At 43.1% G+C, this 25688-nt stretch overlaps 1 protein-coding gene across 3 annotated transcripts in view; it reads right to left on the bottom strand.

The window, feature by feature from the left end:
- RFTN1 (raftlin, lipid raft linker 1) overlaps positions 1 to 25688 on the bottom strand; it is a 172620-nt gene that overhangs the window by 70397 nt on the left and 76535 nt on the right. For all 3 annotated transcript variants that reach the window (XM_038765466.1, XM_038765460.1, XM_038765453.1), the window contains exon 4: positions 851 to 959. In XM_038765466.1, the coding sequence (XP_038621394.1) occupies positions 851 to 959 (109 nt within the window). The remainder of the gene's footprint in view (positions 1 to 850; positions 960 to 25688) is intronic.

Below are 25688 nucleotides of genomic sequence, written 5' to 3'. Positions count from 1 at the left end.
AGTAGCAGTGAAGCAGTCCCCTGGGCGAGAAACCCTGGATAAAGGCCAAGTCGGATGAACAATTCAAAGTGTTTCATGACTACCGAGGAAAGTCAGTGATCTGTACGTTAGGTTAATTTGAAAAGTCCAGGTGTCCAAAACAACTAGACATACACTTGTCAAAGATAACCCAGTCACAGAGGGTTTGGCCGTCCTCATTTCCAGCAATGTGAACTAAACTTGGTCTCAAATAGTTTGGAAAATGGTTTATGCTGGAGGTATCAGCAATCCCACTTCCTGATAGATAAATGCTTCCTTGCCTCAAGGCCCCGGTTGAGCCTAAGTCACTCCATGCTGAGGGAGTGGGTCAAGGTGTCTGTTGTCCACCTCCCAGGGAACAGAGCAGAACTTGCTCCATGGTTCCCCTCAATACCCAGAGCACTACTTCACTGAGGTTCTTCCAGCCCACTAAATGTGCAGGCATGTTTACCCTTACATTTACTCTGGATACACTCCAAGCCCTCCTCGGGTAGGGAAGAGTTCGGTTCCTTCAGATTAGTCCAGAGAGATGACCAATCCCCCACAGCGGCCTGTTCAGGCCTCTCAAGGGTCTCCTCACCAGGGACAGGATTGCGAGGGTCTGTCTACTCTGGTTTTAGGGTGTTCCCAGTCACTAGTTCTTAGAGAGGCGTGGCCATTCCCAGGGCCAGACTGTGCCCCCAGTCCCTTATGGTCCGAGCTGGAAATGAGGAGCCTCATGGGGTGGGAGAGAAAGCTCTGCATTGTCCCACAAGTCACTGTGGCTTTGTTGGATGCCACCAGGCTGGCCTGGGAAAACCTAGCCATGGAATGCTCCTCACTCATTACTTACTTTCTTAATGAAATCCGGGATGATTTTTTGGCCTGCCCGGTGGTCTAAGGACGAGCAGCATTCTAACTCCAAGATGTACCCTTCATTGTGATAATCAGTTTTCTGAGACCTGGAGAGATAAAAACACACATGCTCAGCCCTTGATGCATTAGAAAGGGAATTGTTTTTTTGTTTCGTTTTGTTTTTAGCTTACGAACCATACGTACTCTCACAGAACTCTTTATTGCCACAAAAGATCCACCCAAAAACACAACGATCGATGGTCAAGAATTCTCACTCAACTCCACATTACACTTCCAACTGCCCAAAAGAGCATTTCGATGCTCCGGAAGACTTTTCAAATTGGAGACTTCCAGGAAACAAAGCTGGTGGGCAAGTCATGAAACCTCAGGCTCCAGAGCTCTCTGCCTCCACTGGGATTCTTCAGGGGAAGAACTGCTGCCTCATTTAAATACATGGACCCTGAGCCACCATGCGGCAGTTCTCCTTGTCCTGGCCTGAGGAGAGGAAGTGGGATCCAAGGAAGAGGGCTCGCTCAGCCCGGGGCAACTGACCAAGTAGGTGCAGCATGGCCTAGTGCAGCACTGGCCTGAGAGTCAGAAAGACCTGGGTTCTAATCCCAGCTCCATCACTTGTCTGCTGTGTGATCTTGGGCAAAGTCACTTCACTTTGCCTCAGTTAACTCATCTGAAAAATGGGGGTTAAGACTGTGAGCCCCATGTGGGACATGGACTGTGTCCAGCCTGTTTAGCTTGTATGTATCCCAGCGTTTAGTACAATGCCTGGCACATAGTAAGTGCTAAACATATACCATTGAAAAAAAAAAGTGGCATAGCCAGCTCACTCACCCATGTTCCTTTGGAAGATTGCTCCTAAGCTCTTCCTCTCTCCCAGCATCCACGTAAGCTGCTAGGATCTTGGCTTCAAGGTATGCATGAGCGTGCCTTGAAGGGTGAGTATAGAAGGAAACTCTGGAGGAGAGCCCTACCACCCTCTTTGCCCTGGAAAACCCTTGACCAGAACTGCCCTGGCTGAGCTTCATAAAATGTATATTAACCTTGTGGTTAAATACATTAAATGCAGACATACTTTCACACCTAACTGGAGTTTCTGAAATAAATCTCACTAATAATAATAATAATGGCGGCATTTATTAAGCACTTGCTACGTGCAAAGCACAGTTGTAAGCACTGGGGAAGTTACAAGGCGATCAGGTTGTCCCACAGGGGGCTCACAGTCTTAATCCCCATTTCACAGATGTGGTAACTGAGGCAGAGAGAAGTGAAGTGACTTGCCCAAAGTCACACAGCTGACAATTGGCAGAGCCGGGATTTGAACCCATGACCTCTAACTCCAAAGCTCGGGCTCTTTCCATTGAGCCACGCTGCTTCTCTAAATGCCTAGTAAAGTGCCTGTGAATACCAGTGCGAAACTGTGGTGTAGTAAACAAACTTTTATGGGATCAGTTTCTCATTTCCACACCAGTATATTTCACTGATATTTGGAAGAATGCAACCAGATGACAATGGAAAGAAGAAAGTGACAGCAAACCGATCAAATCCTTGAGCCTATGTGCACAGAAAAGTTGATAGGAGTTAGGATCATCAAGTTTTCTCCTTTCATCTAGCATAAGGTTTCAACAAGCAGGATGCTGAATTACAAACAGCAAGGTTTTTGAAAATAAATTGCATAAGATACAGGACACAAATATCATTTTTATTTATACAGCATTTTGTTATTTCTAGGCCATCTTCCTGATATTTAGCAAGACACTGCATATAGTCAACTAAATGTCACAGACACAAAGGTTATTAGTTATGTGCATTTATGTAAATATATGAATAGTGGTATATTCAATTATTTAGTCAGTTACGTTACCATTCATTCATTCAATCGTATTTATTGAGTCCTTACTGTGTGCACAGCACTGTACTAAGTGCTGGGGAAGTACAAATCGGCAACATATAGAGACGGTCCCTACCCAACAACAGGCTCACAGTCTAGAAGGGGGAGACAGACAACAAAACAAAGCAAGGAGACAGGTGTCAATACTATCAGAATAAATAATTATAGCTATATACACATCATTAATAAAATATAGTAAATATGTACAAATAAAATAGAGTAATAAATATGTAGAAATATATACAAGTGCTGTGGGGAGGGGAAGGGGGTAGGACAGAGGGAGGGGGGGGCGATGGAGAGGGGAGAAGGAGGAGGGGAGGAAAAAGGGGGGCTCAGTCTGGGAAGGCCTCCTGGAGGAGGTAAGCTCTCAGTAGGGCTTTGAAGGGAGGAAGAGAGCCAATTTGACAGATGCGCAGAGGGAGGGCATTCCAGGCCAGGGGAAGGATGTGGGCCAGGGGTTGACGGTGGGACAGGCTAGAACGAGGCACAGTGAGGAGGTTAGCAGCAGAGTGGAGTGTGCAGGCTGGGCTGTAGAATGAGAGAAGGGAGGTGAGGTAGGAGGGGGCTAGGTGATGGAGAACCTTGTATTATCTATTCTACTCTCATCCTTGTGCCTGCCCTGCTACTTGTAAATCATTTCTATTTGCCATCCCAATTAGATTGTAAAGTCCCTGAGGTCAGGGTATGAGCATCTTGCTTCTGTTGCACTTTACCAAGCAGTAGAGTGCTTTGTATTCTGTACAGAATCAATAAATACCACTGGTTGATTGTTTACTGAAGATGCCATAACAGGAGAATTTCATAGCCACTTGTTAAATGATAAGGCCTTCGATTTTCTGGGGACAAAATTCATATTTTACCTCCCACGAGCTGATTTACTATATGGTGAAAAAAACAAAAAATTGGAACTCAGTCAGTCAATCGGTGGTATTTATTGAGTGCTTACCGTGTGCCAAGCTATGCTAAAAACACGTCTTTATACCAAACTGTAAGGGAACACAGCACCACTTAACAGATTCATAGCATTGTTCCAGGAAAGGAGTCAAAAAAGAAAAGAGTTAAAATCTCTGAGGGTTTTATAAACCAATAGCAGCAACGGTACCACTCAGCATGGACCAAGTGCATGAAGTGTAGAGTCATTATTCCTGGAACACTTCACGGTATTTACAATTCATTTTGAGAGCGAGAATAAGCAACTTGGCCTCTGTTACAACTGCATCACATAATTAACTCTGTAGAATACCACACTGGGAATGAAATACATTGGCTGTACGGTTCAAACAATAATAAAAGATTATTTCGCTACTTGTACAGTGGTTGACAATAGTCTCCTCCTGACTGTCATTCAAAAGGGGCATTTGGGCCCCTTTAAATTGTACCTCTGAACCCCAAGATGGATAGGGGAAGTGTAAAAGGGCTCCACAGTCCCAGGTTCAGAGCAGTAAAGCTTCTCGTTGTCTATCGGCAGGGTAGGTGGTCAGCGGGTAGGGAATTTGCCCACATAGGAATTGGGTTACTGCTGTCCCTTCAAGATACCCAGGGTGCAGACCACAGTTTATTGGGAACAGGAGCTAATGCTTGTGTCTTTCTCTTTTCAGGATAATTCTCCCACCTGAATACCAAGAACAGGAGCTAAAAGAGTGGACAGACCAAAGGACAGGAAACTAAGTCCCCAGGAATCTCGGGTGAGAAGAAGCTGGCAGACAAAGGGAAAGGAGGTGAAAGGAGAGTAGGAAAAAAAGAGTTTTTAAAAAAAAATATGGAAACACATGAGCGAGTCAATAAGGGAAAAGAACAAACATGTTTTTAAGCATAATAAAAAAAATAAGGCTATAAATACACCATAGTTAGACTGCATCTTGATTGTTACTTACTCTAGGGACAAGGGGACAACCTAAATATGAAAGAGGATTAAGACGTTAGTCCAAAAAGAAGTCACTAACTGGACTTATGTCAAGATAGTGTCTACTTGAAGAAAAGAACAGAGATGAAATTAAGCAAGAAAGACCAAGTTGTACATAAAATGACATTTCTGGAGAGTAGGAGATTAATGTTCAAATCTGCACGCAACTGTATCAACCTCCTAGATTATCTAGAAATAAAATGTCAAGCAACTTTCCCTTTATTGATCTTTCACCCTAGCATCCACACTTTTCAAAAACATGAAGAAATACTCAGCAGAAGCCCTGTTTTGACATAAAAAATGCTTCCCGTGGAAGGCACACAATCTCTCACAACGAATTCCCACACATTTACTAATCCTCTCTGCAATTCTAACTTTTCAATATACAAACAAGCCACTCCGGTGTTTCCTCAACTCCATGCTTTGTGCAGGTAAAATCTCTCACCACTCTGACAACCTGATGGGGTTGCCAACCATCTGTAAATTCACGGTCGGTCCATAAAAGGCCCTAAAATTGGCCCTGTCTATAATGCCCTGCACAGAGGAAGTGGCAAGAGGAATCACATCTGCTTTGCAACTGGGCTTCTTGGGCCATAAACTGGTTTTCCTATAGAAGCCTGGCTCCCCATTGCTGGGGTGCCTGCAGATACTAACCCTCCCACCCCCAAACCGTTTTTACCCTGGAGTTTGCTTATCTCAGTGAAGAAACTCCCTCAGCAAGAGCCTGTATCTGTGATCTGTGCTGTTAGCACTTTTCGAACCTTCTCTTCCTACTCCAGGGTGTCCTGCCACCACCAATGCCTACCAAAGCATTCTTTTATTTCTTCTCCAAAAGTTGGTTGCAGGGAGAGAGACCACTAACTCTCTCCAACTCCTCCTCTTAGAGGTTGGAGACTGGGAATCCAGTGAGGAGACTACATCAACAGTCTAACCATAGTAGGACTGAGCCAAGGTGGTGGTTGTTTGCATGGAGGGGATGGGGTGAATGCTGGAAATGTTGTGGAGAAATAACCAAAAGGACCTAGCGTTTTATTGGCAGAGATGGGAACGTTAGGAGCTCTTTGTGGGCAGGGAATAAGTCAGTTATATTGTTGTGCTGTACTCTTCCAAGCACTGAATACAGTGCCATGCACACAGTAAGCACTCGATAAATCTGATGGACTGAATGACTGAGGACGAGTGAGCTTACAGGGGGAAGATGGGGAATTCATTTTAAGACATGCTTGAGATGTCCTGGAGGCAAGAAGAAATGCAAGATTGAATAGCGGAAGAGAAGACAGGGCTAGAGAGCTAGATGTGTGATTCAACCTCAGAAAGGTACAATAATAATAATCATGGTAAAGATAGTGGCTGAGAAGTTGTCAGAGAGTGAGTGGGAAACAAGAAGTGTAGGAAAAACAGAACGGAGCCTCGCAGCACAGCCACAGTTCAGTGGGGCCAACTTAGACCTTATTTCCCCTACTCTCTCCATTCTGTGTCACCTATGCATTTGGATCTCTACCCTTTAAGCACTGGATATTCACCCCGGCCTTGGCCCCATAGCCCTTATGTACATATTGGTAATTTATTTCAGTGTCTGCCTCCCTTTCTAGACTGTAAGCTCCTTGTGGGCAGGTATCATGTTTACCAACCCTGTTGAATTATACTCTCCCAAGCACTCCAGGCAGTGCTGTGCACACAGAAAGCGCTCAATAACTATCACTGATGGTGATGATGACTGGTTGATCAATGGTGAGAAGTAAAAAAGGAGTTCAAATGAAACTGAGAAGGAGTACAGAAGTAGGAGAACTCGATGGGTACTGTGTCAGCCAAACCAAGGCCCAATCGTATGTCAGAGAGGAGAGAGGTGTGGGCAGCACTGAAGCATCTGTTAGAAGGGAACAAAAACAGAGCAGCAGCAGCACAGCCAGAGTGCTGCTGGTGTCCCACTCGCATCCCTTACTAATCTTCCCTGTTGCCTGGACTCTCCTCCTCAGCCTCCCCAGAAACTCTGCAGCATCCACAAGCCTGCAAGGTGTGAGGTTCTCCCCGCCCAGAGCATCAAGAATGCTGGCCTCGGAGTCAACAGTCCCGAGCTGTAGCCCTGTCTTTGCCACTTGCCTTCTGTGTGACCTTGGGCAGGTAATTTAATGTCACTGTGCCTCAGTTTCCTCCCCTGTAAAATGGAAAGTATGCACTGTTCCTTCTCAGACCGCCAACCTCAAGTGGGACAATGTCTGTGTCCAGTTTGAGTATCTTGTATCTACCCCAGTGCTTTTCATAATGCTTGACACTTAGTAAGTGCCTTGTACATACTATCATCATCGTCGCCATCAAAGGTCAGGGAGAATTAGAACAGAGTTCAGCCCATTTGATTTGGTTCTGAGGAGACTATTGGAGACCTTAGAGAATGTAGTTTCAGCAGAGTAAAGAGAGTAAAAACCTGACAGTAATGGGACAAGAAGGCAGATGGAAAAGAAACACTTTTCTAATCAGGAAAGTGGTCGGACCAAACTAGCCTCTTCAGTACAATCTCCCCTAAAAAGCACTTAGGCCTTAAAAATTTCCAAAGACCCTTTCCTAATACAAATCCTGACTTGATCCTCAAAAGAGCATACTTATAAATGCTCTAATGGGCCACACAGAAGTAACACAGGGAGTTTCAAAATGCAAGGTACCTTAATCACTCACATAATTGGCCCACTTTTTTGCAAAATTTTCAGAATCCACTAATAAGGAGAAGGGCTATTACATGGGGTTATGTAAGAACTATCCTTGGGAAAGGGGAGGAGGAGAAGAATTAAAAGGGGGAGGAAAGGCGGGGAGAAGGAAGAGAAAGGCAAAAGGGTACCTCTGTTATTTCTGTTGCATTCTCCCAAGATCTGCACACAGCAGGCAGGCAGTGAATGAACCTCCTCCCACTCCTTTTTTTTAAATGGCATTTATTAAGCGCTTACTATGTGCAAAGCACTGTTCTAAGCGCTGGGGAGGTTACAAGGTGATCAGGTTGTGTCCCATGGGGGGCTCACAGTCTTCATCCCCATTTTACAGATGAGGTAACTGAGGCCCAGAGAAGTTAAGTGACTTGCCCAAAGTCACACAGGTGACAAGTGGCAGAGCCGGGATTTGAACCCATGACCTCTGACTCCAAAGCCCATGCTCTTTTCCACTGAGCCACACTCCTTTTCCTCTTCCCACCCTGGAGTTCTCACAACTCAGTGAAGAAACTCCTTCTGCCCGGCTTGAAGCTGCATCTGTGGAGTTAGTGCATTCTGACACTTCTCCTCTTCCTACCGCAGGGCGCCACCATCACTGCTTACAAAAATAATCTTCTCTTTCCTCTTCAAATATCAGGGGCGGAGGTGAATTGTGCAGTGGAGTTGATTATGTGGGTAGAAGAAATCTTTGTCACCGAAATAAAAGAAATGCCAGTCTGTCAACATGAAAAAGGAGTCTCCCCCTAACTGTCCTGTGCACCAACATCACGTACAATGCAAACACAGACAACCTCAACACAGCGAGGCACAGGTGACTCCACACTACAGTTGCCCTCTCCTTTCACTGGGCTTCCTGAGGCTCTGCTGTGGCCCTGACAGAAGGTTAGGTCTGGCTGCAGTCACAGCCTTTTGCTCTGCTGCTATTAATGGCTTAATTTCAAGGAATTACTGTTCTCCGAAAGGTCACGTTCTTACTACCACTTGAAATATTTACAGCGATCAGCACACTTGTGAGTATGCGAGCAGTTGACCATTAGCATTTTTGATTCCCCAATGGGGTCCTGGCAGCCAGCTGTTCAAAGAGCTCATTCGATAGTGAATATTCACTTTTAGCCTATTAGACCCGTCTGTTGGAGGGCCTCTGAAAAAGAACTGCTCCATTCAAGTTTATTATAAAATATTTCAAATAGCAAATGTCTAACAGCTCTCACTTCAAACCATAAATCCCTCTGAAACCCTCAAAGCCACTGAGTTTAAACGATGTCTTCATTTTCCCATGATTTCAAACAGTTTGAATATGTGTGTCTCTGGGAAAGAAAGAGGAAGGAATGCATATTTTATCAAAAGGGTTATTTTTTGGCTCATTTGTGAATAACCAGAAGAAGGCAAAAAAAACCAAACTGGAATTACCAGGAGCTTTTCTGATTGCAGAAGCACTAATTGTCCATTGACAAAACAGCGGGCTTATCTCTGGTAACAGGGAGAAAATTCAAGTGTGTTTTCTAGGAAAACTCAGAGTCAACCATGGCAACCACATTTGCAAACTGTGAAAAGGGGATTTTCCTGCTCCAGCAAATTCAGTTCCACCCCAGGCTCCTCCTCTGATTCTAAAAGAGAGGAGTCTCACATCATACCTTGACAGCCAAAAAGCAGGGAGGGTTTTCCCAGGCTGGGTTGAAACATGTGAAAAGAACCATTTCTGTTTCCCAAAAATTTATCAGGCCAAAAAGACAGATTGCCATCCAACTCTCCTCCAACCAGCCCTCCCTCACATGCTTCCACTCCAAGAGCCATCTTATGCCTAACAAATATAAATCTTGAACAAGCTTAGTTCCCCAGCATGAGAAAAGCATCTGGAATGCTAAAAAAAAATCCATAAAAATAACAAAGCGCCGCACCCCAAACTGCTTACTATTCTTAACATAAACTGCAGAAGTTGTCAATCAATCAATGGCATTTACTGAGCTCTTACTTTGCACAGAGCACTATACTAAGTGCTTGGGAGAATACCGCAGAATTAGCAGACATGTTCCCTGCTTGTAACAAGCTTACAGTCTAGATGGGAAGACAGACATTATTATGAATTTATAATACATAATTTAAAGACAGTACATAAGTGTTGTGGGGTTGAGGGTGGGGAGGTTCAAATACCCAAATGTCACAGATCCAAGTGCATAGCTGATGCAGAAGGAACCAGGGAAAAGAGGGCTTAATCAGGAAAGGCCTCTTGGGAATGTGACCTTAATACTGCTTTGAAGGTGGAGAGAGTGATGGTTTGGCATATATGCAGCGGGAGGGGGTTCTAGGCTAAGGAGAGAAGATGGGAAAGTGGTTGGCAGAGAGACAGATGAGATAGCGAGTAAGCTGGCTCTACAGGAGCTAAGAGTGCGGACTGGACTGTAGTAGCAGATCGGTGAGGAGAGACTGGATGGGGCGAGCTGACTGAGTGCTTTAAAGCTGATGGCAAGGAGTTTCTGTTTGATGTGGCAGTGGAAGGGTAGTCACTGGAGGTTCCTGAGGAGTGGGGAGACATGGACTGAATTTTTTTTTAGAATAATGATCCGCTTAGCAGAGTGAAGTATGGACTGGAGTGGAGAGAGACAGTAGACCAGGAGGTCAGTGAGGATGCAGATGCGGTAATCAAGATGGAATAGGATTTGTGCTTGGATCAGCTAAGTAGAAGTTTGGATGGAGAGAAATGGTGGATTTTAGCAATGTTGTGAAGGTAGAACTGACAGGGTTTGGTGACAGATTGACTATGTGGGTGGAATGTTGGGTAGGGACTGTCTCTATATGTTGCCAATTTGTACTCCCCAAGCGCTTAGTACAGTGCTCTGCACATAGTAAGCGCTCAATAAATACGATTGATGATGATGATGATGATGATGAATCAGAGAGCCAAGTAGAGGACAATGTTGAGGTTACGGATTTGTGAGATAGGGAGGATATAACTGTATTGTCTACAGTGATGGGAAAGGTGGTGACTGTGGGAATGGACTGGGTTTGGATGGGAAGATAAAGGAGTTCAGTTTTGGACATGTTTAATTTAAGGAGCAGACAGGACATCCATGCAGGTAGAGATGCCCTGAAGGCAAGAAGAAATGTGAGATTGCAGGGAAAGAGCTGTTGGGGCTGTAGATTTGGGAATCATCTACATAGAGATGGTAGTTGAAGCCATAAAGCAAATGAGTTCTCCAAGAGGGTGGGTGTAGATCAAGAATGGAAGGGGACCCAGAACTGAGTCTTGGGGGACTCCCAGTGTCAGAGGGTGTGAGACAGAGGGGGAGTCAGCAAAGGAAACTTAGAAGGAGAGGTTGGAGAGACAGAAGGAGAACCAAGAGAGGACAGTGACAGTGAAGCCAAGGTTGGATAAAGTTTCCAGGAGAAGGGGGTGGTCTTCAGTATCGTAGGTAGCTGAGAGGTCTGGGACGATTCGGATAGAGAAAAGACCATCATATTTGGTGCAAAAAAGGTCTTTGGTTACATTAGAGAGCTATTTCCATGGAATGAAGGGGGAGGAAGCCATGGAATGAAGGGGGGGGGGATTAAGGGGAAGATTGGAGGGGCAAGGAAGGAATTGGAGGAAAGGAACTTGAAACAGTGGGTGTAGACAACTCCCTCAAAAAGTTTGTAGTGGAATGGTAGGAGGGAGATGGGGCGATAACTGGAGAAAGGCATGGGGTCAAGGGTGGAGATACATTAGCCTGTTTGAAAGCAGTGGAGAAAGCGCCATTGGAAAGTGAACAGTTAGTCAAGGAGAGAAGAAGGGAGGGGGAGAGTGTTTTAAAAAGGTATGAAGGGATGGGATCAGAAGCAAAAGATGGAGGGAGTAGATTTAGAGAGGAGGTGAGAGATCTCATTTTGAGTTACTGAAGGGAATATAGGGGGAGTTGGAGAGAGTAAGGGGGCGGGGATTGGAGAGGAGCAGGTGAGATTTTAGGGAGATCACGCTTGAGTTGTGCAAAGGATTTGGAGAAAGAAGTAAAAAAAAAAAAAGCTTCACAAACTTTTTGCCCCTACTACTTCCTTACCTACAGTTAGAAAGACAGATTAGGTGAAACCTGCCACTGTCCATAAACAAAGGAGCAATGTGTCCCACTTCTGGCCCACAGAATGGTAATAAGGGAGCCATCTCTAAGGCACAAGCACAACTATCAAATGTGGGCATTTACTACTTAGGAAAAATCAGAGGCCAAAGCCACATTGATATCAAAGCTCTTCGAACCATTTATCAATTCCTGTCAACCACTGGTGGTGAGACCTCCTTTCATCGTAGATAAATCATAAGCAGCTGGATAGAATAAATACTTCAACATTCATGTAAAGGATCAATAAAGGTCCCTGTCCTTTTCAGGGTGGCTATTGAAGAAATTCAAGCCTCTCAAAGACTGGGAAATGGATCCAAGGGATCTTCCCTTAGATTTTCTCATAATGACATAGTCCTTTTGTACCTTCTCACAGCCTGAAAGGCACAAGATAATTACTAAGTATAGGTACAGATGTAATTAATAATATTGCATGCCTAGTTAGATGTGTTACTTAAACAAATCTGCTTTTATATTAACAGGTGATGTAAAGTGAAGGGAAAAAGTGAACCTAGTTATCACAGGATTGGCTGAAATCAGAAAGATAAGTGCCATTGGAGGAATTCACATAAAAATATTGTTTAAGAAAATCTAAGGAGTAAGGCTCTCTATTACAGTGATTGCTTAGAGATTTTTCTGGAGGTCCAAGGCAGGAAGGATCAATGTGCATTCACAAAACAGGTAAATTTATAAGGCTTTCCTGTCCCATGAGCTCCATTTCTGGTTATTTTCAAGTGAGTCTTTTATTACTGCTCTCCTCAAGGGTGTCACTTTTTAGGTTGTCAGTCAATCATTTATTGAGCGCTTTGTGCAGAGCACTGTACTAAGCACTTGAGAGAGTACAATAAAACAATATAACAGACACATTTCCTGCTAATAATGAGTTTACAGTCTAGAGAGGGAGACAGACATCAATATAAATAAAATTGCAGCTATGTACATAAGTGCTGTGGGGCTGGGAGGAGGAATGTATAAAGGCAGCAATTCAGGGAGACACAGAAGGGACTGGGAGAAAAGGAAAGGAGGGCTCAGTCAGGGAAGGCCTCTTGAAGAAGATGTGCCTTCAATAAGGTTTTGAAGGTGGAGAGAGTAATTTTCTGTCGGATATGAAGAGGGAGGGCGTTCCAGGCCAATGGCAGGACATGGATGAGAAGTCCATGAGTGAGATAGATGAAATCAAGGTGTAGTGAGAAGGCTGGCATTAGAAGAGTGAAGTTTGTGGGTTGGGTTGCAATAGGAGAGTGTCGAGGTGAGATAGGAGGGGGCAAGGTGATTAAGTGCTTTAAAGTTAATGGTAAAGCGTTTCTGTCTGATGCAGAGGTGAATGGGCAACCACTGGAGATTCTTGAGGAGTGGAGAAATATAGCCTGAACACTTACGTAGAAAAATGATCCAAGCAGCAGAGTGAAGTATGGACTGCAGTGTGGAGAGACAGGAGGCAGTGAGGTCAGCAAGCAGGTTGAGTCAGTAATCAAGACAGGATTGGATTAATGAGATAGTTTGGATGGGGAAGAACAGGATCTAAGTGATGTTGTGAAGGTTGAATCGACAGGATTTAGTGACGGACCGAGTATGTGGGGAATGAGAGTGGGGAATCAAAGATAATGCCAAGGTTATAGGGTTGTGAGACAGGATAGGGAATGTTTCTGTTATACTGTACTCTCCCAAGTACTTAGTACAGTGCTCTCTGCAGAGAGTAAGCGTTCAATAAATACGATTGACTGACTGACAGGAAGGATGGTGGGGCTGTCTACGGTGATGGGAAAGTCAGGGTTTCAGTGGGAGTTCTGCTTTAGACACATTAAATTGGTGGTGAGGGAGGGTCATCCCAGTACAGATGTCTAGAAGGCAGGAGGAAATGTGAGATTGCAGAGAGGGCAAGAGATCAGGGCTGCAAATGTAAATTTGGGAATCATCCACATAGAGGTGGTAGTTAAAGCCATGTGAGTGAATGATTTCTCCAAGAGTGTTGGTGTATATGGAGAATAGGAGGGGATCCAGAACTGAACCTGCAGGAACACCCACAGTCAGGGGGTGGGAGGCAGAGGAGGAGCCCACGAAAGAGACCGAAAATGAGTGGCTGGAGAGATAAGAGGAGAACCAGGAGAAGTTGCTTTCTCTGTTCTTCCCTTTCACCTATCCACTATAATTGATCCACATTCATTACACTAGCAGTTTCTGGTAATGAAAGGGGGAAGACCCACAGAGTAGGGGGGGATGGAGAGGGCTCCCCTGACATTTCTGTGTGGTATATATGTGAGACAGGTGAAATTGCTTGAGAAGCTGCATGTGTCTTCTGATGTAGATCAAAGCCATATTCATTCATGCAATACTACTTATTGAGTACTTTATGTATTCAGAACATTGTACAGAGCATGAGGGAAGAGTATAAGGATGATTATTCCGACATGAATAATGGGTTCACAAGAGACTCAGAGTCAAAGACTAAACGGGAGGAGGTTTATCAACGGACACACATAAAGAGAGGTTTCAATGGTAAAAACAACAAAATATAAAACGAGGAAAGTGATCAGAGCAGTTTTCAGGCTCCTCACTGCTCCAGCAAAGCGACTCAGAGCCCAGTTACAATAGTCACAACCTTCCGGATGTCCTAAAGGTGGCCAGTGTCTGCGGTTGCAACTGCTACCTGGCAAAGCCCCCCAAATGGTAGAGGGCGTTGGGAGAGCACAGTTCTCCTGCACTTAGCATTATCAAATGCAAAGTACTGTACTAAACACTTAGGAGACTACAACAGAAGACTCAACACCACCCTCCAAGAGCTTGCGATCCAATGGCTGAGTCACATAGAAGGTGGGACAGCACCACAATTTTAATCTGGAATGAAGTTTGAAGGTTCTGATGGACACTTGAACCCTCAGTTTGAACAACTGTCCCCAAAAATAAAATTGCCTTTATAATACATGCCAACTCTTTCTCGGCTGTGAGGGAGGAAATCTAAGAGAGAGAAATCTCAGACTGCTCTAGCACCATGGAGAGACTGAATGTTCACTCATGACTGTCTTCCTGTCCCATTCAGGAAAGAGAAAAACAGCTTCCCCAAGAAGACCAATATCTTGGTAAACCATTTATAGGAAAGGGCTAAAAAACCCACTTAACTTGAGAGAAGGTGGCTTCTCTCTGGCACATTAGACTGGAAAGTGAAAACACAATAATTAACAGTGAATTTTGAAACTTCAACACACCAGAAAAGAGTGTCACACCAAAGGGAGATGGAAAAAAATGGGAGGAATGAATTAATGCAACTGGGGCTGTTGAGCCGGCACAGACGAGTCACTCAAAGGCTGATGATTTTGGACGGCTCAGTGGGGGGCAACTTGACAGGAGCTGCAGCTTGCTCTCGGAGCTAATAATATATGCTGAACAAAAGGGGATGTGATAAAATAGCAAGGGGGAACTAGAATAACGAAAGGCTGGGATGGGAAGGGTAGACAGTCATGGAGACAGGTTGGGGGCAGTTCCCCAGTTGCCCGAGACCACTTCAGGCTTCCACACTTCTTTCTCTCACTTCCTTCTGGGTGGAGGAGCTTTGACTCTAGTCTTCCCAGTCCAGCGTGGCCAGAGTTAATGCCCCCTACGAATAAAATGAAAGCCTACTTCCAGGCTGCTAGGAGACAGTTGCAGTGAGACCACCTCTCCACTATACTCACACATGCCAATCATGGCAAAGCCCAGTGTTATTTTCTCCCCCAAGTGTGATTCAACTAATCAGCACACTCTGAGCTGAGCCTCTTCCTTTCAGCCTCTCTCCATGAACATTTTCTAGAATCAAGCTTGGTAGGGCATGTCACTCCCCCTGTGTATTTTGTTTAATTATGAACCCTCTTCTTACAAGACCCCTGATCCTCAGAAGAGTCAAAGTAATTGTTAAAATTAGATATTAGAAGAGAAGGAGCCACTCAAGGAGGCCACTTTCAACTATAATTTTAGAATGTTTTTCACCAGTTTGAAGCTTAAGATTCAATTTACAACTGGCCCAATTTTGCCCTTTTCGAACAGCAGACAAAATATCCAGCCTGCAATGAAAAGGAGAAGACATTAACTGTTTGTTCCCAGAATATCAGTGTCGGTGCTTTCTCCTTTCAATCATCAAACGACCATCTTGGTGTGGTGACACTTTGTTTTTACATTGGACTTGGTGCTGAAATGTCATAGGATTTTGGAGTAATACAGATTCACACTCCTTGCCACTCTCTGCTCTGACTCCCTCCAAGTTATTTGCTCCCAACCCCTTCCCACGACTTTCACATCCAAGTCATTGCTTCCAAACCATTTCCTTCCCCTCCAAAACTACTAAACATCCACCTCCTTGAAATCTTCCGATATTAACTCCACCTTTGTCATGCCAACTTCTGCTATTAACCTGTTCCTTTGTCTAACTCTGAACCATACACTCACACATTCTCTCTCACATTTTATACCCTTGGCTTTTAATTTTTTCTCCAAAATGCATGTTCATATTTTTCAGTCTTGTTTCTTCTTCCCACTGCACTGTACATTTTCCTGGTTGTTGACAATCCTTAATTACTTTGTAAAATCCCCCTGTTTCTAGTATAATACCCTGCACAAAAGGGGGGCAAAATAAATACTGTTTTTGATTATGAGGCTGATGATAATGTTTTGTAAGAGGGAGGGGGATAAAGGAGCTGAAAAAGATGCACACCCTAGTGTCTTCATGATGCCAGACTCATCTGCTAGATTGTTCAATAATACAACTTCAAATTTCTTTTCATCTGGCAGTCTGCTGCTCAGATACAGTTCTCATCAAATGGTGTTCATAACAATTTGGCTGGGGGAGGATCAAAAAGAGAGAGGATGTTGCATGAAGACAGATTCAAAATCTCAAGTTTAAAGCAGATTTTCAATCTGTAGTGAGCATTAATTCAACTGTTAAAATTCAAGCATCCAATTTTTATGAGCGCATACTTCTCAGGTGCAGTCACAGACAAATGGAAGGATTTGAATGACTACCTCAAAGGCACTGGTGGAAGCTAACGTTACAGTGAAGTAGGATAACTTCCCGGATATAGCACAAATACTACAAGTGTCCAGTCCTGTTCTGCACCATCATTCACGAATAGGTTGGTGTGGCTACTGTAGTTTAGACAGGGGAAAGTTAGGGAGTGGGAGTGGGATCTGGAGGATTTTTACTGGCATTACAGAGAGTGACAAGATCTTATTTTTGAGTCAAGTGTTTGAACACTTTTTGAAACAAGATTTAAGCACTGTTGAAGCTCCCTCTGTTCCTCTCAGAAATGGTGGGGGGATTAGGATGGGATAATCCTGGGGCTAATATGGTTAAGTGGGTTAAGAATATACAATGAAGCTACTGTTGGCTATATTAAACATTATGTCTTGTTCCATTTAAAAAATTCTGAACCCTCATATTAAGTAAAGGCGTGAATGTCAGTAATTTTCATTTGTTCTGTTCATGAAAATCATTTTCAGCAGTTGGCAACCTGGTTTCATTCCATTAGTGATGAAAAATAGATCAGACTAGATACTATCCATTAGGATTTAACCAGTAATTAGATGATGAAATCACCTAACGCAGTAACTGCAGGGTGAATCAACAGGAATTTACACACACATAAACATACTCCCAGGCCTCATATAAAAGTTAGAATTGCATGCTTAAGTTAAACTCATGCACCACTGTTGGGTAGGGACTGTCTCTATATGTTGCCAACTTGTACTTCCCAAGCACTTAGTACAGTGCTCTGCACACAGTAAGCACTCAATAAATACAATTGATTGATTGATTGATAGTAATAATAGTATTTATTGAGGGTCCACTGAGTGCAAGGTATGACCAAACTTTACGGAAAGTAACAATAATAATAATAATAATGGCCTTTTTTAAGAGCTTACTATGTGCAAAGCACCGTTCTAAGTACTGGGAAGGATACAAGGTGATCAGGTTGCCCCACGTGGGGCTCACAGCCTTAATCCCCATTTTACAGATGAGGTAACTGAGGCACAAAGAAGTAAAGTGACTTGCCCAAAGTCACACAACTGACAATTGGCAGAGCTGGGATTTGAACCCATGACCTCTGACTCCCAAGCACGTGCTCTTTCCATTGAGCCGCCATGCTGCAATAGAAACTGAAGACACATTCTCTGGTCTTAAGGAGCTCACACTCTAATGGGGAAGACAGACATAATTATTCATAGGAGAATCGGAATAAATAATTGAAAGAGGAACAGGCTAGAGGCAGGGAGATGAATGAGGAGGCTGATATAAGCTATCATATCCACGGTTAGACCAGTAGGATCCCAGGCCTGGCAGAGGCCCAGAGCCCCACTCCATCCCCCAACCAACAATCTTTTGGAATATTCTGGAAGGAGACGGGCTGTACCACCAATAGTGAGAAAGCATTGTGGAAGTGGGGGTAAAGGGGGTCAAGCAGGGTGTGGGGGGGGGCTTCTCATCATCATCATCATCATCATCATAATAATAATAATAATAATCATGGCATTTGTTAAGCGCTTACTACGTGCAAAGCACTGTTCTAAGTGCTGGGGGGGGATACAATGTGATCAAGTTGTCCCACGTAGGGCTCACAGTCTTAATCCCCATTTTTACAGATGAGGTAACTGAGGCTCAGAGAAGTTAAGTGACTTGCCCAAGGTCACACAGCAGACTTGTGGTGGAGCCGGGATTCGAACCCACGACCTCTGACTCCAAAGGTCGGGCTTTTTCCACCAAGCCACGCTGCTTCTCTTCCTAAGGACAGAGTGAAGGGAAGGCCAAGTTGGGTTGGTACTTTCCCTTTGTCTGTGAGGTTCTCCGTGCCTGTTCCCCTGAGGCCCAGCCAGAAGAGTCTTCATGTGATAAATTTATTGCTCTGTTCCTCAATTTTGCCTGGTGTAAAAAGAAAGCTAGAGAGGATTAATTTGATTACTCTCTTAATTTGAGGGTAACTTTAATCTAAACCATATTTTCCCAGCCTTGTCCCCAAGCAAAGCCTTCATACAAGCACAGCATGGCTTCTGTTTCTTCAAATACCCAGCTTGCCTTGGACCGTCTTAAACCTCGGTGTGTTTAAATATTAAACTTTTAAAATATTTAAATAGTTAATATTAATTTAAAATCTGCAATCCCAGATTTGGGTATTTTTGTTGTAATCGTTGCCTATTTGTGTTATTAAATCCCAATTTTGATCATTTTCTTGTCTGGTTCAGTCATGGATGCTGGACCTACACAAAACTTTTAACTGCACCCTGGACTTCAGTAACATTTCATAAATGCTGGCTGGCTCATTTTGATCCTCTTTTGTGGCTTTATAGCAATGTGGTTCCAATCTCAATCTCCAGAAAAAAAGCCTCGGAAAATCTAATACTTTAATAATAAATGAGAGATGAGAATTTGAACCAGAAGAGAGGTTATGTGGATGGAGAGGAAGGAGGAGAGATCAGAACATTTTTTAGAGGAAGCACTGGCAGGATTTGGCAGTGGTGGCTCTCCCTAGGCCCAAAGCCATGTGCAAGCACAAAAGTACACCACCCCAACCTACATCAACCATTTCTTTTGGAATGTGTTACAATGCTTCCAAGCAGGTTGGTGCTGTCAAAAGAGCAATTCCTAATTCCCTTGCAATGTTCCAGCCAAAATATGTTCTGAAAAAATGAGCTGTGGCAGAACTAGTGTCCGTGCACATACTCACACTTGAAAACTTAAAGCCAAATTTAAAAACTGATTTATAAAATTCAGAAATTCAGCCTGCCCTGCTTGCTGATATAGGCCAGAACCCATATCCCCATAATGTTATGTCCGATTACTGCAGGGAAGACAGTTTCCACCTGATCCCACTTCTCCAACTTCTCCCAGAACATACACTGAAAGCCAGATTTTCTCTGCTGTACCTGGAAACAGCCAACAATCACAACGCAACAGAAAATTGCCAAATGTGGCTCCTCTACCTCACCCCAATTCTTTACTGCTTTCAGAAGCGAAGAAATCACCATTTCCCGACGGTGGAAGGGGAGGTTGTCCTGGTGGTCCCTAAGGATGAAATCTGAATTCTACCACCAGCTAAAATTTGAGATTTAAACAGCTTGTACCAATTTTCAAGACATCCGGTGAACTTTTAAAAATGATTGAGGAAGACTCTAACGGAGTGGGGAGTTCAAAAAAGTGCCCAAGGTGTTCAGAAGGACTTAGCCTATTATAAGGGCTTTATGAAGAGAAGGCTGCAGTTCAACCCATACTGGGCAAAGTCTTCATTAAAATTGAAAAAGCACAAACAGCAAAGCAAGGTTTTACTTTTGCAGTTTCCTGTAAAGATTAATGACTCCTTATTAGAGCTCCTTATTAAATGTTGGGATGATATCATTTGAATTACTTAAACAGAGAATAAATAATAGTTCAGTGGTAATTAATGTTACCAAATATTACATGTAAAATAATTTCATGTTTTTCCACAGGTTCTGGAAGTTCATAGGAGGACATGTCCATGATACAGTCGCTCAGGATTCATCCATATTTTCAAGAAATATATTACAACTGTACTGTGGGACATGCCTGAAATATATTCCAGGTTACTGCCACCCCATAATACCTAAATGCAGAGACAGAGAGAGCTGTAATTGTTTGATATAGCAATAATCTAATGCATCATTGCAAGATGCTCAAACACACAAAGTTATGGTCTCTCCACTGGCTAAAGATTGGGGATTTGAAAGTCTTTCAACATTTCTCTAAAAAAAAAAACTAACTGCATAAAAATGACTGCAAGAGACTAATGGAGAAAGTTTGAGAGTGTGAAGAGGTATTCAGAAGGAATTAGCCTGCTAAAAGGGACTTTTCCTAAACCGGAAAAATTCTTCATTAACGTAGGAAAACCACTACTGCAGTCATCAAAACAAGTTTTTTTGTTTTTTGCAGACCCCTTCAAAGACTCATAATTATACTACCAATGATATTTATTTATATACTACAACTCATTTAGTTTATGTTGAGGAGCTAAGATTTTTATTATTTTGACAAAGATTAAACAACAGTTAAGAAGTGTTTACCATTACTGTCCACAGTATCCTGAAGAACTTTCAGATAACTTTTCCAGAGGCTCTGGAATGAATGCCAGTTTAGGACATGTACATCTATGGGAAACTGGACCCCATGATCAACTAATCATATTTATTGAGAGCTTACTGGATAAAGTGCACTGCTCTAAACACTTGGGAGAGTAAAATACAATTGAGTTGGTTGATATGATCCCTGTCCACAATGACTTTACAGATTAGGGCGGGGTAGTCATGATTACTGACCTTAAGGAATAAACTAGCTGGGCAGACAGAAACAAAATGAATGAAGTTTCCTCCAAACTTTCTGTGTTCTATCACAAGAAGCTCTCCAGTGGACCCGTATGGTGTTTAAGAATCCCAATCCCTCTTACTGGAGATTCTCCAGTTCCCACCTAAGAACCAAACCCATAAGAGCAGAGAAATTCATTCTATTGAGTTTTTAGGGGGTATCTTAATAATGAGATGAGAAATTATATTTGGCCCCCAAAGGTCCCGCATCCAAGAAACAATCACTTCCCAGAGTCCAATAATTTTCTATTGCATCTTTGGCACCAGGAATCCCAGAATTGCTAAGAAAGATCCCCATCCTTTCGAGATGCATAACATACTACTAATGAAATAGGAGAATCAAAATGGTAATGAGGGCTGCCAACTAAGGTGCTCCTTAGTACGACAGAGTCTGGGGTCAGAGGGATCCTCACACTCTTCCACTATTGCCTCCAATTTGAAGACTCCTCATATGTCTGCTGACCCCACTGACCCTGAAATCCCACTCCCGAACAGCGTCAGCCCTGTGGACATCTGAGCCAGACATGGGCTTCTACCCATGTCCAGCTACATATACATGCGAGCATGGCACTTGTGGGAATAATCCCATTTTTTTCCATTTCTATGGTCTGGCCTCTCCATGGGAGAGAAAAGAGATAGGCCCTGTCCTCATGGAAATCAGAAAGCTTTCTACCCACTTCTCTGTACAAGTAGCAGTGAGCCATATCACACTGCTTTATGAATGCCAAGGTGGATGCTTCTTCTCAGGGAACTTAGATTTGCAGTTGGACAGAAATTAAACTAAAAACTTTAACATTAAATGCCATTAGCCATAGCCTACACAGCAAATCTGATTACCAAGCATTTACTTCCTTCTGAGGACTAGTTTTATTAAACAGAGTCTATAACTGTCAAACTTTTGGCAGACTGCAAGAAAAATATGACTTAAATTGTCTCTATTAAAGATTAATCACATAAAAGCTTTCCTTTTTTACTCCATGAGCTTCCTACAGATAAAGAACATTTTCTGGAGGAGCCCTTCAGGTTGTTCTGCTTTTCTGGTGATGTACAACACATGGTTTCATTTCCATTTATGATGAGAGAATGCCCTTCACTTTTCAACTGCTAACATAGGATCATCATCATCAATCGTATTTATTGAGCGCTTACTATGTGCAGAGCACTGTACTAGGCGCTTGGGAAGTACAAATTGGCAACATATAGAGACAGTCCCTACCCAACAGTGGGCTCTGGGCCATTTCTCATAATTCCAGGTAGTGATTTTTCAAGTCTAATATCCCCACCCACAACAGGGCCATGGTTGCCAACTGTTCAGCTTAAAGAGATCCACGAGGTGGCCTTCTCTGAGTCATTTGTTAAAAAACTACAGAATCTTGGAAGGGACGTCTAGTTCACCGTACTGCCTCCGGGCAGGTTAACATTCAAATCGAGAAAAAACATTTTATCTCCCCTTTTATATAAAGTTATTATCTTGCAGTGCCTTTCATCATCTTGGAATACCCTTGGAATGCCTTCGGAGACCTACCCTGCTCCCAGGGAATTTCCTACCTTGGTTACACAGCAGATGAAAGACTTACTACTTCTTCAAATTGTGTTTCCTCCTTTGTATTTTTCTGACCAAAAATTAACCGGATTGCCCTGGGCAGAAAATATTCCCTTGGCTTAGTAAGGCATGTAAGACACAATCAAAGTCTTTTAGTCAGTACTGAATATCACTGCACTGGAAACATAAATGGATGCTGGTTAGTAAACCTGAGCATCTTCCCCAGGAGGGAAAATAATCCTGTAGCAATAAAGTAGTAAATTTATGGATTTTACTTTTGTGTGTGTGATATTTGTCAAGCACTTACTATGTACCAGGCACTGTTCTAAGCGCTGGGGTAGATACAAGGTAATCAGGCTAGGTACTGTCCATGTCCCACATGGGGCTCAGAGTCTTAATCCCCATTTTACAGATGAGGTAACTGAAACACAGGGAAGTGAAGTGTCTTGCCCCAGGTCACACAGCAGACAAGTGGTAGAGCCGGGATTAGAACCCAGGTCCTTCCCAGGCCCATACTCTATCCTCTAGGCCATGCTGCTTCCCCTATATGTTCAAGGAATGAGTCAGGTATTGGCAGGATGGAGCCCAGTAACCCTAGAGTTACTCCTATACAAAGTTCAGGTGTGCATATTTATGGCATAAATATTAAGGTTTTTGCAACAGAAAGAGCATGACTGACAGGAAAGAGACAGTGCTGGTGGCACTGGGTAAATGAATTCCTTCATGCAGGTTCTCTATCCAGAAATCTTTGTGTCTTATCTAAAACTTGTTCTTTGTTTACAACAGGAGATTTTCAAATCACCATCATGATCCTAGATATTTAACATTTCTCAAATTTCCTAACCTCCCTGATATCTCCTCTAAAGCCCCTAACTTTCGATCTAGTAACTGATTATGGCCTAGTTATTCCTGAATATTTCTCTTTACTCATATTTTCAGCTCACACAACTTCTGTTAATGAATTCCATATGCTTAGCCTTCACTGCTTAGGAAAGGGGATAACTAGTATCATATTGCTGTTTTTTCAAATAATTCAACTTTGTTCACCTTGAGATAGACTTATCAGATTAAATTGGATTTATGGAAATCCTCAGAGCGTTGTGGTACAAATTTCTTTTGCAAACTTTTTTTAATGGTATTTAATAATAATAATAATAATAATAATAATAATAATAATGGCATTTGTTAAGCGCTTACTATGTGCCAAGCACTGTTCTAAGCGCTGGGCGTAGACAAGGTAATCAGGTTGTCCCATATGGGGCTCACAGTCTTAATCCCCATTTTACAGACAAGGTAACTGAGACCCAGAGAAGTTAAGTGACTTGCCAAAGTCACACAGCTGACAAGTGGCAGAGCCAGAATTAGAACCCATGACCTCTGATTCCCAAGCCCAGGGCACTTTCCAATGAGCCATGCTGCTATGTGCCTGGCACTGTACTAAACACTGGGGTAGATATCAGCTACTCAGTTTGGACACAGTCCTTGTCCCATGTGGGACACACACTCTTAATCCCCATTTTACAGATGAGGTAAATGAGGCCCAGAGAAGTTAAGTGACTTACCCAAGGTCACAGAGCAGACATGTGGCAGAGCTGGGATTAGAACTCAGGCCTCTGACCCCCAGGCCTGTGTTCTTTCTGCTAGGCCATGCTGCTTCTTTCTGACTGGTCTGGTAGAGTGACTGACAACTGATGCCCTGCCCTCTAATTTCTTCCTCCTCCTAGTCTGCCTAGATCAATCAATCAATCAATCATATTTATTGAGCACTGACTGTGTGCAGAGCACTGTACTAAGCGCTTGGGAAGTACAAGTTGGCAACATATAGAGACAGTCCCTACCCAACACTGGGCTCACAGTCTAAAAGGGGGAGACAGAGAACAAAACCAAATATACTAACAAAATAAAATAAATAGAATAGATATGTACAAGTAAAATAAATAAATAAATAGAGTAATAAATATGTACAAACATATATACATATATACAGGTGCTGTGGGGAAGGGAAGGAGGTAAAATGGGGGGGATGGAGAGGGGGATGCTAGAGATGGCCCATAAAAGTGAAGAGGGGTTAAGAATCAGGGATGACTTTGGGGAAAAGGCTAAAATGATCTCTATCAATCAAGATGTATGGGTTTCTAGACTGGTCTGGGGCAAGGCAATGATGTGGTTTCCTCTCGCATTTGTTGCAGATGCACAGCATAAACCACAAGGGTGCTAGACATGTTAGCTTCAGGTTAATCCAGTATGAAATCATGTAAAATTTGACTGCCTGGCATAGAACCAATGAAAGGATTGGGGTCATGGTGGTAGGAGGAGCCAGGCACCCACGGATCTTAAAACATCTACAGTACAGGGCAGCCAAAATAGCCAAGGTTATTGAACAAAAGGATTTCTCTGTTATGCAACAGAAATAAACCAATATTCATAAACTCACAAATGGGTCCATCTGCCACAGGGTTTATTAACATTCCTCTTCCTTCAGCAAAAGGATCACTTGGGGCTTTAATAATGTTGACAGTCTCTTGTGGTTTTTGATCCCACCCATGATTCCACTCCAACACATGTTGTTTGTGACCAAAAATCTGCCTGCTGTCATTAAATCCTACTCTTCCCCAGCTACAATTTGGATAATAGAAGTGCCTCTTACCTACCTCACAAGGTTGTTAGGCCAATTACTGGACAGTTCAAAGTGTTACTGTGGTTAATGCTACTATGGCTGAACTTATCTGGACAGAGACACAAATGTTTCCTTTTCCTAGGCTTACGTTTTAATCCCTTGCATAAGAATGACAAACAACTGTCATGCCTGAACCCTGGATTTTTTTAAAAATCCCTAGTCTAGCCCTTTTTGAGACTAAAATAACTAATTTTGTCCCAATTCATCAATTACAACATAAAAAGAAAACTGTCCATCTTAGTCAACTGAGTCGTCTCCAGGCTCTATTAAAAAATAATCTAGTGCGGGGGTGGTGACACAGACTCTGATTAGAACTTGGGCTGGAAAAGGAAAAGCACTTTTATAGTTTGGGGAGGATCACTGAGTTTGTGCATATCCTAAAATAACAAAAGAATGCATGTTTCTGTGACATTTTTCAGATTAATACCATTATCTCTTGGCTACATCTTTTTCGGGGCATGCCTCTTCAAAGTAAACATTTTTCTGAATTTGCTCCAATAAACTGCCTGAAGGAAGGGATCCAAGTGGTCTTTCCATGGGAGCTGTCGGCCTTCAGTTTCTCATTACTGCCCTTTCAGAACATGGAGCTCCCTCTGTGACCCTGCTAGATGTAGAGGGACGGAAGCCCCCCAAGACCCCATTTACTTACATCAACCCTGCCCAGTAAATGATCCAGGACAGCAGGCAGCAGAACAC

Source organism: Tachyglossus aculeatus, chromosome 2 (assembly GCF_015852505.1).
Source record: "Tachyglossus aculeatus isolate mTacAcu1 chromosome 2, mTacAcu1.pri, whole genome shotgun sequence".
NCBI lineage: Eukaryota > Metazoa > Chordata > Mammalia > Monotremata > Tachyglossidae > Tachyglossus > Tachyglossus aculeatus.
This window is presented reverse-complemented; position numbering and strand designations above follow the sequence as displayed.